The sequence below is a fragment of the Oncorhynchus tshawytscha genome, linkage group LG06 (assembly GCF_018296145.1).
Source record: "Oncorhynchus tshawytscha isolate Ot180627B linkage group LG06, Otsh_v2.0, whole genome shotgun sequence".
In the NCBI taxonomy this organism is placed as follows: Eukaryota; Metazoa; Chordata; class Actinopteri; order Salmoniformes; family Salmonidae; genus Oncorhynchus; species Oncorhynchus tshawytscha.
Window position 1 is genome coordinate 65,100,603 of NC_056434.1, and position 20,487 is coordinate 65,121,089.

Sequence of the window (20,487 nt, forward strand, 5' to 3'; positions counted from 1 at the left end):
CGATCGCTTTAAACACCGGATATGTTTTTTGACAGCATGCTTGCTTTCACTTTCAATGTTTTGATTTGATAATGTCAGTTGATGACAACAAACACGCGACTATTGCATATTGAAACGGAGACATTACCATTTAAGGAAGAAACGACGAGTCACCTTTAGGATATTCTTTACGATAATATGCAAGAAATGCTGGAACCACAGCCGTGTAAATGTGAGGGTGAGCGGAATCAAGAAAGCGTCCTACAACAAAGAATAGAGACGGTTAGCATTGGCAATAGAGTAAGATGTTTTCTCCTCTGTATACCTAGCTACTTCAACTAATTGCACATTAGTGTTTGTTTGGTCACATCTGGAGACATTAACTGTAATACTACATTGGCGTACGGAGTGTTCATTCAATGGCTACTGCAGGTGGCCAGCTGCATATCATGGAATCAATTCACCAACTCGGTTTTAGGATGATGAACCATCCACACACTAGCGGTCAGCTAGCTAACTACTGTAGCTACAAAGAGTAACGTTAATACTAAATGCGAAGCCTAGTGATGCTATCTTCAATGTATGCTATTCAAATTCTGAAGCCAACTAGAGAAAGAGAGTCCATTGACTCTCCAGGACATGACACTGCTGTGGCATGAGTAGTTGCTCAATTGGGCTAATTAGCTAGTACAGTATATCACCTGCCACACACAACAGGTGAACCAAGGGTTTCTTTCCACTGCTCAATGTTGCATGCGTCAACCACATCTACTGTGCCGTCGGGAAGCAGATTGCTATTACATACGATGTGGTTATTTGATATGTAAAATACCTATCCAGGATTTGTAAGATCTTGCATGTGTCAGTAACATCTGAGCAGGTGAACAGAACCAAAAGAGGTGTACCTGCCAGATGACATTGCAGATGCCTGCAAGATCTCACCATGCCTGGACAGGTATGCAAACGCCTTCACAGTTCACTTCTAGCTGGGAAGGAACTCTTGAGCTGTGTTTGAATACTCATACTAACTGAACTATTTGTGAGTGAATTGAGTATGTAGTATGCTTATTGGTCATAGTATGGATATAGTTATTATGACAAAAGTTCCCGGATGTCGTACTAAATTCGCCAAAATATGAAGTATACGCGCAGAGGACACTATTTCCAAACTTTAGGGCCCATAATGCAATTCTTCAGGAAATAGGAGTGGCTATATGTCATTTTCAGATTTGAAGAAGATGATGGAAAATATGCAGTTGAAGTACAACGAGAGCAGATGAAAATTCATTAATTTAACTGATGATGACAAATGTTAAGAAAATGTTGAGCAATGTAATAAAGTAATGACTTTTCAAATAAGTTACCTTAGACGTTATGTTGGCTGACAATTTACGAACCACATAGCATATAATTACAGCAGTCTCTACCGGTATGTTAGTTCACCACTTATACATCAAACTTGCAAGTATGTTAACTAGGGGTTATCTAACTAACTACCCAACGTTTATTGATTTGATTATTCCCTCTTAGCTTAGCTAAATGGTATAGTCGTAGTGCGTTCTCAATGGACATTCGGGTGCTTTCATAAATTTGCTCTGACTATCTACTCCGATTTCAGGGCACTCTCATCTGAGTGTACTAGAGCGCAGAATAATGAATTTATGAGCGCTCAACTCCTGTTGAATATGGCCGGTGTCAGTACACATCTGCAAAAGGCACAATTACATTTTTGCCAGCAACACAGTTAGTCACCAACGCTCTGGATAACATAACTTCCTAACCAGCTTTGCTAGGGCGAGTAAAATGGTCAGGGTGGTCACTCTCATTTGTGTCTGGAAGTAGCTAGCAAGCTAGCCAGCGTTAGCTTGGGTGCTTGACTGCAGTAGTATGGTCAGAATGCTCAAATCAACCCTACTTCTCCAGTGCACACTCCGAATTTACAAACGGACAATCTGACAACGCTCTGAATTTACAATCGCACTCCACATTGAATTTAAGAAATACCCGAAGTTGTAAAATATCTAACTAGTAATTTGTTATGCTGACTAGCTAGCAAGAGGTCGCATAGCAACAATATCAACTTCCGGTAAACAAGCAAAGAGCTAGTACGCTCAACTGAAAGCATACGGTTCATACAGTATACTAAAATTAACTCATAGTAATATAATGAAACAGGCAGGGATCAGGTCTGACACCCTTTTTAGATATATAATTTTTTAAAGATATAATGTTCTGATGATCAGAATATAGTCGTATCAACTAAAATATATGTATACTGAACAAAAATATATACTCTGTGATTTTACTGAGTTACAGTTCATATAAGGAAATCAGTCAATTGAAATAAATAAATTAAGCCCTCATCTATGGATTTCACATGGCGGCGGCGCAGCCATGGGGAGCCCACTAGGGAGCTAGGGCCAGCTAATCAGAATGAGTTTTTCCTCACAAAAGGGCATTATTACAGACATAAATACTCCTCAGTTTCATCAGCTGACCTGGTGGCTGGTCTAAGATGATCTCACAGGTGAAGAACCCGGATGTGGAGATCCTGGGCTGGCATGGTTACACGTGGTCTGCGGTTGTGAGGCCGGTTGGATACTGCTAAATTCTTTAAAACTATGATGGAAGCAGCTTATGGTAGAGAAATTAACATTCAATTCTCTGGCAACAGCTCTGGTGGACATTCCTGCAGTCAGAATGCCTTTTGCATGCTCCCTCAAAACTTGAGGCATCTGTGGCGTTGTGTGACAAAACTAAACATTTTAGAGGAGCCTTTTATTGTTTTAAGTAGGGTTTCACATTTTGGGGAATATTCAGAGGTGGAAACTTTCCATGGGAATATATGGGAATTAATGGGAATATATGGGAATTAACAGAAATATATGCAAATGTAATATTATTACCATTTAAATGTAGATGTTTTTTGCATTGGATACGGTGGGGCAAAAAAGTATTTAGTCAGCCACCAATTGTGAAAGTTCTCCCACTTAAAAAGATGAGAGAGGCCTGTAATTTTCATCATAGGTACACTTCAACTATCACAGACAAAAAGAGAAGAAAAAATCCAGAAAATAACATTGTATGGTTTTTTAATGAATTTATTTGCAAATTATGGTGGGAAAGAAGTATTTGGTCGCCTACACACAAGCAAGATTTCTGGCTCTCACAGACCTGTAACTTCTTCTTTAAGAGGCTCCTCTGTCCTCCACTCGTTACCTGTATTAATGGCACCTGTTTGAACTTGTTGTCAGTATAAAAGACACCTGTCCACAACCTCAAACAGTCACACTCCAAACTCCACTATGGCCAAGACCAAAGAGCTGTCAAAGGACACCAGAAACAAAATTGTAGACCTGCACCAGGCTGGGAAGACTGAATCTGCAATAGGTAAGCAGCTTGGTTTGAAGAAATCAACTGTGGGAGCAATTATTAGGAAATGGAAGACATACAAAACCACTGATAATCTCCCTCGATCTGGGGCTCCCCGCAAGATCTCACCCCGTGGGGTCAAAATGATCACAAGAACGGTGAGCAAAAATCCCAGAACCACACGGGGGGACCTAGTGAATGACCTGCAGAGAGCTGGGACCAAAGTAACAAAGCCTACCATCAGCAAGGGCATTGAAGATGAAACGTGGCTGGGTCTTTCAGCATGACAATGATCCCAAACACATCGCCCGGGCAACGAAGGAGTGGCTTCGTAAGAAGCATTTCAAGGTCCTGGAGTGGCCTTGCCAGTCTCCAGATCTCAACCCCATCGAAAATCTTTGGAGGGAGTTGAAAGTCCGTGTTGCCCAGCAACAGCCCCAAAACATCACTGCTCTAGAGGAGATCTGCATGGAGGAATGGGCCAAAATACCAGCAACAGTGTGTGAAAACCTTGTGAAGACTTACAGAAAACAGAATACAAAGGGTATATAAACAAAGTATTGACCAAATACTTATTTTCCACCATAATTTGCAAATAAATTCATAAAAAATCCTGCAATGTGATTTTCTGGATTTTTTTTCTCATTTTGTCTGTTGAAGTGTACCTATGATGAAAATTACAGGCCTCTCTCATCTTTTTAAGTGGGAGAACTTGCACAATTGGTGGCTGACTAAATAATTTTCTGCCCCACTGTATGTAAACTTCTGACCCACTGGGAATGTGATGAAAGAAATAAAAGCTGAAATATATAATTCTCTCTACTATTATTCTGACATTTCACTTTCTTAAAATAAAGTGGTGATCCTAACTGACCTGGCAGGGAATTTCTATTAGGAGTAAATGTCAGGAATTGTGAAAAACTTGTAGTTGGCTAAGGTGTATGTGAACTTCTGACTTCAACTGTAGGTGGCGATAGGTATTGCTATTCTCACGATTCTGTTTGTATTGCGATTCAAGGTTCCAAACATTGCTCACCGTGTGTCTGCTGCAGAGGGACAAGATAGAGCCATGAGAAATATAAATTAAAATGCTTGAAAACAAATTGGCTCCCTATTTTAAAAGAAGATGGAGAAAACGCTTTGAAGAAAAAATACTGGCGTTTTGGTGCAGGTACAGCCATCTAGCACAAAAATGATATTGCGACATTGTCAAGACGATACGTTATATCATAAAAAATAATATCCCAATATGTAACTATTGATTTCCCCCCCATCACTACAGTAGAGTTCAGTAAACTACAGTGGAGTACAGTAAATGCAATACATTATACTGTACTCTACTCTAGTGTGCTCTACTGTACTGAATGGTACTGTAGTACTGTATTCTACTTTTCTTTACTGTACTTTACTGTTCTCTGTTGTGGTCTACTGTACTGTGTTATCCAAGCTTGTGAAACATAGACGTCTATAATTGGTTCAGATTTGGTCCAGCCAGGGCAGCTCGACCAAATTTCAATTACTTTTCAACATCCATGGACATCCTGTGTTAGTCGGTGCTCAGTGGATCAGGATGCGTGTTACAGTAAATGAAAAGAGGGTAGCTGGTAGGTGTCAGTAAGAGCCGGTAGAGATTACATTAACTGGAGAAGGAGGGAGAGCGAGACAGAGAGAGGGAGAGTGAGACGGAGGGGTTGTCCAGACTGTTTTCACAGTCTTGCTTCGACCACCAGATGACAGAAAGAGAAATAAAACAGTTATCAGTATGCCAGTGGAAGGGAGGATAGTAGCAGCTGACCAAACTGGGGTTTGTGAATACTATGATTTCCCATTGTAGCCAATTTTAAAAGTAGTAATTCCATTACAGATTATTCAGTACTTTCGTTACTGATTTGGTAACATAATTACGTGTTTTAATCACTTAAAGCTGCAATATGTCTCTCTTTGGGCAACCCGACCAAATTCATATAGAAATGTGTTATGAATCTATAATTCTCATTGAAAGCAAGTCTAAAAAGTGGTAGACCTGTTCTATATGCATTATTTCTGTATGCTTCCCGTGCTTAAGTTTTATTTTTACTTTCGATTTTGTACAATATTTTTGGTTCTGGAAAATATATTTCACAGCAGTTTAGATGTTACAATTATTTTCCACACTATACTTGCTTGTTTTGTCACAAAGTAAAATTAGGCTAACTATTAGAATTTTGCAACCAGGAAATGGCATAGTTATTTCTGCAGAGTGTATCTTTAATAATTCATAGTGTTTTCATTGATATCAAGATTATATCTAATTGGTAGGTCTACCTTTACTTGTTTCTTCTGTGAACTTTCATTATCCACCCTCATGAGGGAGAGAAATTTGAAATGATCTTAAAGATGTGTGGGATTTTGGTAACGGAATTACACGGCACACGGCATGTTTGTTAAACTTACGGAATGCAACTCATTTCTCAAACTATAGTGTTGATATTAGTTGACAGGGGTCTTTACTTCAACATTGTGTTTTGATGTATTTCTAATACCTTTTAAGACTTTCTGGTAGATGTTTTCTAAAAACCCATCTGTTTGACCAGAAATCAAAGCCTTTGTTTATTCCACATTTTTAGGATGGAAAATGGTTGAAAAATGTATATGCTTTCATTTAAAAAAAAATATATATAGAGAGAGAGAGAGATTTGTAGCTTTAATTTGACACCCAATATGACATACTCCTATGAACTTTACATGCTGATGGTCATGGGTCCTTTTACATGGAAATGCCCAGTATTGGCTTCATTCTGTATTTTCCACCTATAGAACTTGTATAAAATAACACTAGATGTTATTTCACTGTTGTCAGAGGGATGCACAAAGAAGACTGTACAGCTCAACTGCTAAAATATTGGGATTCCAGGTTTATTCCAACATGTCAGATTGCCTTGTTTTCTAGCTCTGCCTTGTAGAAATGTTTGTTGTGTACACTTTAATAAATGCAAGGACCTGTTAAATCCGGGAACTGGTAAATGATGTAAACTTCATTAATATTCAAATTGAAAATGCATCAACGTAATGTTTTCTGCATCTCTTCAAATATGATGTGGCATATAACAACCCAACTTCCATGGTAAAATAATTGACTAAACACGATTCAATTTGCATATTAATGAGTGAGATGACAGATTATAATATTTGCCCTTTTTTCCCTTTCCCTTCAGGGAGCAACCATAATTTCAGGCATCTTATTTTCCTGGAATAGCTGATGGCTTTGAAAAAACAAATGGATAACTTTAAGAACAATGAAACTTAATTTTAATTGAATGTTCATCAAAGCCTTTCTAGTGACATTTTTGTTTCCGTGTGAGAGGAATTCTAAGTATGTATACTGAAGAAAAATATAAACTCAACATGTAAAGTGTTGGTCCCATGTTTCATGAGCTGAAATAAAAGATCCCAGAAATGCTCCATACGTACACAAAGCTTATTTCTCTCCAAGTTTGTGCACAAAATTGCTTATATCCCTGTTAGTGAGCATTTCTCCATTGCAAAGATTATTCACCCACCTGACAGGTGTGGCATATCAAAAAAGCTGATTAAACAGCATGCTCATTACACAGGTGCACCTTGTGCTGGGATCAATAACATGACACTTTAAAATGTGAAGTTTTGTCACACAACACATTGCCGCAGATGTCTCACGTTTTGAGGGAGTGTGCAGTTGGCATTCTGACTGCAGGAATGTCCACCAGAGCTGTTTCCAGATAATTGAGTGTTAATTTCTCTACCGCTGGCAGTGCGTCCAACCGGCCTCACAAGCGCAGACCACTTGTAACCTCTCCAGCCCAGGACCTCCAGATCTGGCTTCTATACCTGAGGGATCATCTGAGACCAGGCACTTGGACAGCTGATGAATCTGAGGAGTATTTCTGTCTGTAATAAAGCCCTTTTATGGGGAGAAACTCATTCTGATTGGCAGGTCCTGGCTCCCCAGTTGGCGGGCATTTGCCCTCCAAGGCTGTGCCCCTGCCCAGTCATGTGAAATCCATAGATTACGGCCTAATGTATTTATTTCAATTGACTGATTTCCGTATATGAACTGTAACTCAGTAAAATCTTTGAAATTGTTGCATGTTGTGTTTATAGTTTTGTTCAGTATATATAATTAACCTCACCAGTTATGTTTTGGCCTAGCTTTTTTGGTAACTTGCTAATGGAAGTGTTCTTTTATCCCTAAATGCTGTTATTCATCCTCCTTCTTGCTTCATACGTGTTTGTCACGGCATTCTGTGAATGCCTGTTACCATTTTCTGTCAAAGGTGACACATTTAAACTTAGAAATAGCTTTAAAATACACAGAGCCTTTGAGGAAATTATAGTTAAATGTCAAGACTATTTTGCATTTGTAAAAGTCCTATTGAAAAACCAGGTTACCATTTAATTCCTGTAAGAACTACAATTGAATGATCTGAATGCCCTCTTCCATTTCTTTGGGATCTTGACATCTACAGTTGAAGACAGAAGTTTACATACACCTTAGCCAAATACATTTAAAATCAGTATTTCACAGTTCTGATATTTAATCCTAGTAAAAAAAAATCTTGTTTTAGGTCAGTTAGGTTCACCACTTTATTTTAAGAGTGTGAAATGTAAGGGATAATAGTAGAGAAAATTATTTACTTTAGCTTTTATTTCTTTCATCACATTCCCAGTGGGTCAGAAGTTTACATACACTCAATTAGTATTTGGTAGCATTGCCTTTAAATTGTTTAACTTAGGTCAAACGTTTCGGGTAGCCTTCCACAAGCTTCCCACAATAAGCTGGGTGAATTCTGGCCCCTTCCTCCGGACAGAGCTTGTGTAATTGAGTTCGGTTTGTAGGCCTCCTTGCTCGCACACGCTTTTTAAATTTTGCCCACATATTTTCTATAGGATTTGAGGTCAGGGCTTTGTGATGGCTACTCCAATACCTTGACTTTGTTGTCCTTAAGCCATTTTGCCACAACTTTGGAAGTAAGCTTGAGGTCATTGTCCATATGGAAGAACCATTTGCGAAAAAGCTTTAACTTCCTGACTAATGTCTTGAGATGTTACTTCAATATATCCAAATAATTGTCATTCCTCGTGATGCCATCTATTTTTTGAAGTGCACCAGTCCCTCCTGTAGCAGTCCCTCCCCCTTTTTCCTCCAAACATAATGATGGTCATTATGGCCAAACAGTTCTATTTTCGTTTCATCAGACCAGAGGACATTTCTCCAAAAAGTACGATCTTTGTCCCAATGTGCAGTTGCAAACCGTAGTCTGTTTTTTAATGGCGGTTTTGGAGCAGTGGCTTCTTCCTTGCTGTGTAGCCTTTCAGGTTATGTCGATAAAGGACTCGTTTTACTGTGGGTATAGATACTTTTGTACCCATTTCCTCCAGCATCTTCACAAGGTCCTTTGCTGCTGTTCTGGGATTGATTTGTACTTTTTGCACCAAAGTACGTTCATCTCTAGGAGACAGAACGTGTCTCCTTCCTGACTGGTATGATGGCCTTGTGGTCCCATGGTGTTTATACTTGCGTGCTATTGTTTGTAGAGATGAACGTGGTACCGTTAGGCATTTGGAAATTGCTCCCAAGGATGAACCAGACTTCTGGAGGTCTACAATTATTTTCTGGGGTCTTGGCTGATTTCTTTTGATTTCCTGTGATGTCAAGCAAAGAAGCACTGAGTTTGAAGGTAGGCCTTGAAATACATCCACAGGTACACCTCCAATTGACTGAAATGATGTCAATTAGCCTATCAGAAGCTTCTAGAGCCATGACATAATTTTCTGGAATTTTCCAAGCTGTGTAAAGGCACAGTCAACTTAGTGTATGTAAACTTCTGACCCACTGGAATTGTGATACAGTGAATTATAAGTGAAATAATCTCTCTGTAAACAATTGTTGGAAGAAATATGTGTGTCATTCACAAAGTAGATGTCCTAACCGACTTGCCAAAACTATAGTTTGTTAACAAGAAACAAGTTTTTTATGACTCCAACCTAAGAGTATGTAAACTTCCGACGTCAACTCTAGCTGCTGTATGGAGAAAAGTGACAAAACGGCAGTGATCGAGCCATAGATAGGATGTGTTATAAGTGTACAGCAACCCCTTTGTTGCGTTTTTGCCACTTAAATACTCTGCTTGACGTCACAACCTAGACCACTAAAGAAATATATATATACTGTATACAGTGCCTTCGGAAAGTATTCAGACCCCTTTACTTTTTCCATATTTTGTTATGTTGCAGCCTTATTCTAAAATTGATTTTAAAATAATAATTACAATCTACACACAATACCCCATAATGACAAAGCAAAAACAGGTTTTTAGAAATAAAAACAGAAATATCACTTTTACATAAGTATTCAGACCCTTTACTCAGTACTTTTTTGAAGCACCTTTGGCAGCAATTATAGCCTCGTCTTCTTGGGTATGACACTACAAGCTTGGCACACCTGTATTTGGGGAGTTTCTCCCATTCTTCTCTTCAGATCCTCTCAAGCTCTGTCAGGTTGGATGGGGAGCGTTGCAGCACAGCTATTTTCAGGTCTCTCCAGAGAGTCCGGGCTCTGGCTGGGCCACTCAACGACATTCAGAGACTTGTCCCGAAGCCACTCCTGCATTGTTTTGGCTGTGTCCTTAGGGCCGTTGTCCTGTTGGAAGGTGAACCTTCGCCCCAGGCTGAGGTCTTGAGCGCTCTGGAGCAGGTTTTCATCAAGGATCTCTCTGTACTTTGCTCGGTTCATCTTTGCCTCAATCCTGACTAGTCTCCCAGTCCCTGCTGCTGAAAAACACCCCCACAGCCATGCTTCACCGTAGGGATTGTGCCAGATTTCCTCCACATGTGACGTTTGGCATTCAGGCCAGAGATAAATCTTGGTTTCATCAGACCAGAGAATCGTGTTTCTTATGGTCTGAGAGTCTTTAGGTGCCTTTTGGCAAACTCCAAGAGGGCTGTCATGTGCCTTTTACTGAGGAGTGGCTTCCGTCTGGCCACTACCTTAACGTCCTGATTGGTGGAGTGCTGCAGAGATGGTTGTCCTTCTGGAAGGTTCTCCAATCTCGACAGAGGAACTCTAGAGCTTTGTCAGAGTGACCATCATGTTCTTGGTCACCTCCCTGACCAAGGCCCTTCTCCCCTGATTGCTCAGTTTGGCCGGGCAGCCAGCTCTAGAGAGAGTCTTGGTGGTTCCAAACTTCTTTCATTTAAGAATGATGGAGGCCACTGTGTTCTTGGTAACCTTCCCCAGATCTGTGATTCGACACAATCATGTCTCGGAGCTCTACGGACAATTCGTTCAACCTCATTGCTTGGTTTTTGCCCTGACATGCACTGTCAACTGTGGGACCTTATATAGACAGGTGTGTGCCTTTCCAAATCATGTCCAATCAATTGAATTTTCTAGAGGCGAAAGAGACGCACACCTATTTAGGCAAGGTGCTGGCTAGCGGAATAGAACACTTGAAAAATTAAAGGAGAGCCGCATATTCTAGGGGCTCAGATGCAATAATTGAATAACCTAATATCCAACGTTTCAACAGACAAGCTGTCTTCATCAGGGTATAATGATCAATAATCAATTGAATTTACCACAGGTGTACTCCAAGTTGTAGAATCATCTCAAGGATGATCAATGGATACAGGATGCATCTGAGGTCAATTTCGAGTCTCATAGCAAAACGGTCTGAATACTTATCTAAATAAGGTATTTCTGTTTTTTATTTTTAATACATTTGCAAACTTAATAAATACCAGTTTTCAGTTTGTCATTATGGGGTACTGTTTGTAGATTGCTGAGGATTTTCTTTTTTTTTCATTTAAGCCATTTTAGAATAAGGTTGTAACGTAACAAAATGTGGAAAAAGTCAAGGGGTCTGAGTACTTTCCAAGGCACTGTATATCTAGGCACTGTATATCTAGGCAATACAATTAAAGTCGAAGGAAAGTCTCTCCTAAGTGAGTCAAAACCATTCACTCATCAGTCATCTGCTTTTCTCTTTCCTTCACAGACCATGAAGATGGAGACAGATGTATTTAACCCTCCCCACACTGCCGAGCTCCAGTTCCTCAGGTCACGGGTTCGGGAACTGGAGAAAGAGAAGGCCGAAATGGCGGCTGAAAACCAATGGCTGCAAAACATGCTAGTAAAGGGTGAGGATGAGTAAGGTCAATACAGTTTTATAATTCACCTGCTCTAAATTGATCACTTTCCCTCATGCGTGTTCCTTCTTAACTTTGTGGTGTCATCCCTCAGAGATCCCTGACCTGCTTTCTACCATGTGGCAGAACTTGGGCCAAGCCAACCAGCCCCTCCACCCTGCAGTGTCCCCACAGGCTGTCTCCACAGCAATAGTGAGGGGCGAGAGCTACACATACACACACCACTCTGTGTCAGGACAATCTGGCCGACGGTTCAGTCCCCCACTTCATCATCAGCCCATGTCCAACCGCTCAGCTATGACTCAGGACGACGTGAATGGAAGCATGTCAAACTTTGGACCCGAGATGGCCATCAGTGAGCACAGTGTGGACGGAGACTTAGAGCTGAGTGACATCACAGAGGACGACAACCCTCACAGCTCTCTGTTTGGCTCAGCAGCCGACCTACCCGGGATGAGGACATGCTCAGAGACACACTGTGTTAGTGGGACGGGCCATGTAAGGAAACTTGCTGTTCATTCCAGATAAAGACAGATTGTTAACTTAGCGGCCATTAACATATCGAGACCATGGGACTATATGGTTCTATCTGAAATGTTTGTCTAAAATGAGTTAGTCACATAATTGATCTTTAGATAGTTCTACATATGTCTGAGAAGTTAGTAAAAATGTGAAATATGAAAAACTAGAAACCCATTTGAACTTGGCGCTGTAAGGTTCTGCAATCCAATCACAAGCCTGAACAAATACAGACGGACCAATCAGAACAAGTCTTTGCCTTCTCCCTCTAAGTATTGTTGAGTGAAGACCATAATATTTCTGAGGATCGTAATACATTTCTTATGTATTTGATGTGTCTGACTATCTTGGTAAAATAGTGTTATTTTATCATTAATGTATTCAAATAGCTACGGTTTTCTTAAAATCTGAACATGTCTTTACATTAGAAGTGTCTTTATATAGCCTTATTGAACCCAGACTGACATTTAAAGAGCCAGAAGGTTCTATATGCAGTTGCACCCCCCTCTCAGGATTTTGATACTCTGCACTTTAGGTACCTTTTAAGGTGAGGACCTTAATGGTTTATGAAAGAATAATTCACTACAAAACAGTTCTGAGATCTGGGATGTGAAAACTTTGGTACTCAATATCTCAGAGCTATGCTTTGCGCAGATAGAACCAAATAGTCCGAAGGACACGATATCGATCCTCCAAAAGTTATGGAGGTCTAAATGGGTTTTGATTCTGATCACATTCGCACTGTCTCCCAATTGGCTGTGCAGGTAAACCAGGTGGAGGTATACCCAAGTTCCGGCATCTTCTGTGAAATGCGGTCTTGGCATGCAGCCAATCAGACGCAGTCTCCCACGGCGATGGCGCGCACTCTGTTGCTGGGCGTGTTCGACATGGACACCCTGCTGAACAGCAACCTGCGAGGGGGGCGGAGCCGCAGACCAACCTTCCCCAACCACCGCACCGCCCTGGACCCACACAAGCTCAACGCCATCTACAGTAAATGATAACCTGATCCTCAGCCTTACAAACAACCTTTCATTGTATTTTTCTCCAATTTCACTTGGTCATTCATTGGTGAGTGGAAGCACTCACCTTCTCGATCATTAGAAAGATACGGTGGGGTCTGAAATGATTGACACCTGTAATAAAGATGAGAAGTAATGACTGTATGAAATAAATAATTAAAATAATAATTCAAATAGCGATATTGTATGCTCCAAAAAGGTGGATATTATATCCCCATATTATATCCCCATATTATAATATATACAATTGCTCAGAAAGGTAGGGATCAAAATGATTGACACCACTAAAGATTCTTATAAGTAAAGTAGTCCAAAGGTTTGTAGTCACAAGTTTGTAGTCATTGCGTATTAGTAATATGGGACAAAATAACAAACTTGTTGGATGCATTTGTAGTTCGTTTTGACTGTTTCAGATTATTTTGTGCCAAACAGAATTGAATGCTAAATAATTTATTGTCATTTTGGAGTCACTTTTAATGATGAATAAGAATAGAATATGTTTCTAAACAATTCAACATTAATGTGGATGCTACCATGTTGATTATAGATCATTTACAGAGGGTCAAAGATCATACCCCCAAGACATGCTAACCTCTCACCATTACCAATAACAGGGGAGGTTAGCATTTTATATCATACCTTCAAGACATGCTAACTTCTCACCGTTACCCAGAACAGATTTGTCATGTTGAAAAATCTATGTACAGTATATAATTATTATTTGTTGTTGTTGTTTCTCTGTACTACTTCTTGCCACCTAATTTTATGAAGTTGGCTTTAGCTAGGCCAGATAGGTTCCCAATCTCCCAACCTCATAATATATATTTAGGGGTGTCAATTATTTTGACCCCTGCCTTTTTGAACAAAACAATTATTACTTGGACCAATGAAAGCCGGTCCAAGGCAGCCGTTTTTATCTAAATATTAAATCATTTCTAGGTAACAATGAAGTACCCATACTGTGATTGTTTGAAATTAAAATGGTTAAAAAAATAAGAATTTTGAATAAGAATTTTGCTAAGACTGTCTTGGGGTGGTCTGAATGGGAAGGGTAAACTGTAAACTAGCTGTTATTTGCAGAGAGGTTTGGAGCTCTCTTCCTTATTGATCTATTAACTAATTTACTGCCTGGTGAGGCCAAAACCCCATCTGACAACAACAGGCTGATAATTCAGGCTTTTCAAACTGCTCTTACACTAAAAGGGAATTATCATAATTTTCACAATTTCACAGTATTATATCAACCTCATAGTGTGAAAAGAACACTTCTATTAACAAGTTACCAAAAAAGATAGGCCAAAACATAACTGGTGAGGGTAATTATATATACTGAACAAAACTATAAACACAACATGCAACAATTTCAAAGTTACAATTCATATAAGGAAATCAGTGTATTGAAATAACTTCATTAGGCCCACCCACTTGGGATTAGTTCTTACCCACAAATGGGCTTTATTACAGACAGAAATATTCCTCAGCACCCCCCTTCAGACGATCCCGCAGGGAAGAAGCTGGATGTGGAGGTCCTGGGCTGGCGTGGTTACACGTGGTCTGTGGTTGTGAGGCCAGTTGGACGTACTGCCAAATTCTCTAAAACGACATTGGAGGCAGCTTATGGTAGAGAAATTAACATTCAATTTTCTGGCAACAGCACTGGTGAACGTTCCTGCAGTCAGAATGCCAAATAAGCTTTTTGTGTGTATGGAACATTTCTGGGATCTTTTCAATTTCAGCTCATGAAACATGGGTCCAACACTTTACATGTTTCGTTTATATTTTTGTTCCGAGTATATAAAACACAGGAAAATCACGTTTTGGACTGTACAAACAAAGTATTTTTCTCTGAGCATTACTATAAAATAATATAGTTCCCCAATTATTTTTAGCATACAATATAGCTCAATATTTTAATGAATTATTTTATACCGTCATTATTGCTCATCTTTGTCAAGGGTGTCAATAACTCTGGACCCCACTGTATCTCACTGATCCAGTTGAAGTAGCATCCCAAAACTGAATCATTTACACATGCATTATTAGGTTGCGCCTGAGTGCCGTGCCACCGTAATTCAATAAAAAAAAGTGAAACATGATTTAGAGAAGATGAGGATTGAGAGGGTGTGTGTGGCGGAGGCGGCCGGGCCCATTTCCGATCCAGTAAGCCCCCTTCATTCATCATCATTTTGTTTTTAATGGCCTGACAGCTCTGGCAGGGCTGAAAAACGGCTGTGTTCCTTACTGTCACTCCTGCGCCGTCCACCCTCCTCCAACTGTTGTTGTGCTGTCGCTCTCTCCCTCCGCAGATGCCACTCTAGCCCGCTTCCCATTGGCCAGGAAGGGACAAATTGGCACCGGCATCAACTCCAAGCTGTCTGAGATCCGGTTCCGATCCAGGAGAGCCAACCGGGACCCCAGTTATCTATGAAAGACTGTTCCTGCCCACACACCCAGTTGTATCAAATCAACATTTTGGTTCTAGTATTTTATCACATTAACCGTTCAACTGTATCAGTAATGAGTACATGTGCGTGCAGAATGTCTGGCCTATGAATGGTAAAAGGACTCAAAAGATGGGCTAATGCTAGAGGAAGGATTCAAAGCCAGTGGAACAACGTACATAAGAACCGGCTTTGATGGTTAAATTCCCACTCTGTCGCCGACCAATCATTCGTAAACCACACATGTGAATGGTCCCCGGGGCAGTCTCTCTGACTGACCGAGATGCATAGATCCAGGACGGCTGATCCATTTGTGACCAACCAGTGGAGGACGGGAGGCTTCAGTCATGTCTTACCAGACAGACGCCTCTCTGTCGTTGACCTCTACCCACTTAGACAAAGGAGGCAAGAGGGGATTGGAGGGAGGCCAAACTATATTTCTCCATTGATTTCTCTGATCCTAGGCATTAAGCTCACTCCTAAAGCTCCATTACCAGCCCCAGGTCCCCTCTGCACCCTCTCCTTCCAATCCTCTCCTTCCGCCTGAGAGGAGAATCAATTTGTGGCCCCCACCCACCCAGCCTTCCCCGGAGGTGTCACAGCTCCCCATGCCTAATGGACCCACAGGTACTCTGAGCCTCCAGCAGGATGACAGAGGAAATTCATTCATCTTAAAGGAAACTAAACAGTGTGTCATTCTCCCCAAGTTCACCATGTCCACAGAGCCCACATGAAGAGAACATGACTGGGGATTTGGCCTGATGCATATATGAAGTATTGGATTAGATGTAACCGTTGGTAATGAGGAACGGTCAAGTTGTTGTTTTATATCCGGTCATGTCTGATGTTCAAGATGTTGAATGTTTGATGCGAATGCATTAAAAGACTGCTGTTTTTCATTGCCCTTCATGTTGTCTCTCTCTAGTCATCGGAACGATTTGAGAAATTACGCATTAACCAATTGCTTAACAGCTACTTAGTTTTCGGCAAATGAGAAAGAGAGAGGAGAAGATGATAGGCAATGAATCACTAGCCCATTGGTAAATTGAAATATCCATTACAGTAGTCCACCTACTGGGCATACCACTTCATTTCAACGTGAAGAATTGGGTATTATTTGGTTGATACGTTGATCAACGAGATTACAACCTATTTTCAACCATTCAAAGAGACTATGCATTCAACCATCTTAAAGCACAACCAAATTCGAATGGAAAATCAATGTCTATTTTTTGGTTTAGTTGTCACCTAAATGTGTTGTGCTTTCAACCATTTAAAAGCACAACAAAGTTCAAATGGAAATGCAGTGTCATATTTTGTTTATTTATACAACAACTTAATGTGTTATCACTGTGCTTCATTGAATAGCACAACCAAATGACACGGATTGCAATTGAGATTATCGAAGTACACGGTGTGCAGAATGCAGTGGCTATACAGTAACGCTATACATGATTCAGGATCTCCGCTTCACAGCGGTCTTGACAGACAATCTCTCTGAACTTGAGCACCGCGCAGAAGTTGCCCTTATCCCTACTGCTAATTTGGCTACTTTTGCAAAAAAAATTGTTGTCTGAATGAGGGAAATGCTGTAAATTACGTGGACTTGTTGTTCACTGAGTATACAAAACAGGAACACCTGCTCTTTCCATGACATACCCTAATCAGGTGAGTCCAGGTGGAAGTATGATCCCTTATTGATGTCACCTGTTAAATCCACTACAATCTGTGTAGATGAAGGGGAGGAGACAGGTTAAAGAAGGATTTGTAATGCTTGAGACAATTGAGACATGGATTGTGTGTGTGTGCCATTCAGAGGGGTGAATGGGCAAGACAATAGATTGAAGTGCCTTTGAACAGGTTATGGTAGTAGGCGCACCGGTTTGAGTGTGTCAAGAACTGCAACGCTGCTGGGTTTTTCATGCTCAACAGTTTCCCGTGTGTATCAAGAATGGTCCACCACCCAAAGGACATCCAGCCAACTTGACACAACTGTGGAGTCAACATGGGCCAGCATCCTTGTGGAATGCTTTCGACACCTTGTAGAGTCCATGCCCCAATGAATTGAGGATGTTCTGATGGCAAAAGGGGGTGCAACTCAATATTTGGAAGGCGTGCCTAATGTTTTATACACTCAGTGTATGATAAAATATGGATATATTTAATTTGCTCTGTTAACCTACCCTTTAGAATGCCTATGTTAGCAACTCTGAATCTATTAGGTGGAGATTCCACAACAATCATTCTCAATAGGGCTGGGCTAGGTTAAAGGAATACTTTGGGTCAAATTTTGAAGCCATTTTTATGTCCTGTGTCCTGTGTGAAAAGTATCTACTAGCCCAATGACCCTATGGGTATCTGCTAGCATGTCAAATGAACTTGTGGAAGCCATCAAACTTTTATGTCTCTGTGTCCTGCTAAAATCCCTTTAATACCCTGGATGACAGAAGGAGGTTAGAAGTAGTTGCTGCCCAGCCAGTTTTTTTCTTCTAGTGGATTTTACGTTGACGATCTGATGTTGTGTCAAAGGTGCAAATTCAACTTATTTTATCTTTGGTTACCATGAAGACATAAACCTGTGGTTGAAAATTCAGCCTCAAAACAACAGTTTATGACTTTTTGCAAATCCAATGTCTTTTCCACATAGATTCCACATCACAAATGACTTTGAAACCATGTTTATTTCACCAGTTTGTACCCAGTGGGAATTGACCATTTGCAGAGAGACACTCTGCTAAGTAGGCTACACATGCATGACTCTACTCTTTCATCCTCAGGAGTCCCTGAGCTCACATGAAATTGAAATTGTGTCCATTAATTAAAAATGGTCAATTGCAATTTTTTATGGGAATGAATGAATGTAATATCTTCATCCTGAGCCCCTAATCCAGTAATGTAGTCCCTATCCATTCCTTCATCAGAGATTACCTGTAAAGCTTCTCAACTGTCTTTAGTCACAGACAACTTCAACACTGGGGACTTAACAGCCCCTTGTGGGTGTTTGTCCCGATCCCCATTTCTATCCACTGACAGCCCCTGTCCTGTTTCTTGTGGCCTTTTTGTTCTGTGTTGATACATATTCAATAAGCCTGCATTCCATTTAGCTCCAGGGTGGGATGGCAACTTCTGACAGTAAAGATAACCTGTCTCCAGAATTCATTCTTGCCTCTGACAGAAACTTAAATGCCAGGGACTGCTATTAAACCAGGCATCGACTCATTTGATCCCTCTTCCTCAGCCCAATTAATAATTGAATGACTTTAGCTTTTCTCTCTCTGTCTGTGCAGCAGCCAGTCTTCTCACCTAGCCTCCCGGTTGAGGAGAGTAGTTGTTTTCAGAAAGGAGAGAAAACAATAAAAGCAACCCCGATAGTGTGTCTAGTTTATGGGAGGATCTCAATTGCACACTTCTCACGTTCTTTCTCCTCAAGGATTCTCCCTATATTCTCCCTATATCCCTGGCTATGAAACAAATATGGGGTTCTGATATTTTCACTTATCTGCAGCGAAACAAGACTTGTCCACAGGTCAAAGGGCGGCTGCACAGCGAGACAGGAGACATCATCAATAATCCCTGAATGTCAGGGAAAGGTGAAATAATAAGAAGGAGAGGAAATAACGAAGCTCCCTCCTGTGAGAGATAGAGGGAACAGACAGACTCCTCACAGTGAGATGTCTACTGGCTAGGTTCTGAGAGGTAGACAGCACTGTTATCAGATAGAGACAGGAAGATACACAGTGTGACACAAACAGACACTGGATAGGCTGTACAACAGGTGCAGCCAGAAGAGGATGGGCCGTCCCTCTGAGCTGGGTTCCTCCTTAGGTTTCATCCAAGGGATTTGTGCGAGCCAATGTGCCTATGGTAATGTTTTGGATTTTGCTTGCTCTTTGGGATTCAAATCAAATGTTTTTTTGTCGCATGCTTCATAAGCAACAGGTGTGGCCTAATAGTGAAATGCATACCGATGGGCCCTTCCCAACACTGCAGAGAGGAATTTTTGGGGGAGAAATTATGGAAAAGTAAAACACGGAAAAATAGGTACAGAATGAGTAACGATAACTTAGCTATATGCAAAGGATACCAGTACCGAGTCAATGTGCAGGGGTACGAGGTAATCGAGGTAGATATGTACATATAACTAGGAATAAAGTGGCAGATAGTTAACAGTAGCAGCAACGTGTGTGATGAGGCAGAAAACATTTGTGCAAAAAGGGTCAAAGCAGATAACCAAATAGTGTAGATATCTGGACTAACTACACTATGTTAACAAACTATTTACACGTTTTATGGCTTAGGGGTAGAAGCTGTTCGGGTCCTGTTGGTTCCACACTTGGTGCATTGGTACCGCTTGCCGTGCAGTAGCAGAGAGAACAGTCTATGACTTGGGTGTCTGGAGTCTTTGACCATTTTTAGGGCCTTCCTCTGACACCGCCTGGTATAGAGGTTCTGGATGGCAGAGAGCTCGGCCCCAGTGATGTACTGGGCCGTGCACACGGCACTTCCCTCTGTAGCGCCCTGCGATCAGATTCCAAGCAGTTGCCATACCAAGCGGTGATGCAGCCAGTCAAGATACTCTCAATGGTGCCGCTGTACACATTTTGTTACGATCTGAGTGCCCATGCCAAATCTTATCAGCCTCCTAAGGCAGAAGAGGTGTTGTTGTGCCCTCTTCACGTCTGTGTCGGTGTGTTTGGACCATAACACATCCTTAGTGATGTGGACACCGCAGCTCTCGACCTGCTCCACTATAGAACTGTCGATGCGAATGGGGGCGTGCTCGGCCCTCCTTTTACTGTAGTCCATCATCAGCTCCTTTGCCTTTCTGAGGTTTTTGTCTTGGCACCACACTGCCAGGTCTCTGACCTCCTCTCTATAGGCTGTCTCACCGTCACCGGTGATGAGGACTACTACCGTCATGTCATTGTGCTTTCATGCTTTGGGGCTGTTTTTCTGCAAAGGGACCAGGACGACTGATCCATGTAAAG

At 41.1% G+C, this 20,487-nt stretch overlaps 1 protein-coding gene across 3 annotated transcripts; it reads left to right on the forward strand.

Annotated features, from left to right (window-relative positions):
- The first annotated feature begins 22 nt into the window (after positions 1-22).
- LOC112252885 lies at positions 23-16,403 on the forward strand. Of its 3 annotated transcripts, none has more exons than XM_024424563.2 (5): positions 23-279; positions 11,367-11,508; positions 11,612-12,015; positions 12,801-13,029; positions 15,365-16,403. In XM_024424563.2, the coding sequence occupies exons 1-5, from the start codon at positions 178-180 to the stop codon at positions 15,484-15,486; spliced, it is 999 nt and encodes a 332-aa protein (XP_024280331.1). In that variant the 5' UTR covers positions 23-177; the 3' UTR covers positions 15,487-16,403. The 3 variants fall into 3 exon arrangements, with proteins under 3 accessions (XP_024280331.1, XP_024280332.1, XP_024280333.1); XM_024424564.2 differs by having other exon boundaries at positions 23-261; XM_024424565.2 differs by having other exon boundaries at positions 23-217.
- The last annotated feature ends 4,084 nt before the right edge of the window (positions 16,404-20,487 follow it).

What these genes read in the sequence shown, in the direction of transcription:
- LOC112252885 (XM_024424563.2), top strand. Translation starts at nt 178, where the DNA reads ATGCAAGAAATGCTGGAACCACAGCCGTGTAAATGTGAGGGTGAGCGG. An exon ending in GTGTTAGTGGGACGGGCCAT is followed by an intron (nt 12,016 to 12,800) that starts GTAAGGAAACTT and finishes TTGGCTGTGCAG; the next exon opens with GTAAACCAGGTGGAGGTATA. An exon ending in CAAGCTCAACGCCATCTACA is followed by an intron (nt 13,030 to 15,364) that starts GTAAATGATAAC and finishes CTCCCTCCGCAG; the next exon opens with ATGCCACTCTAGCCCGCTTC.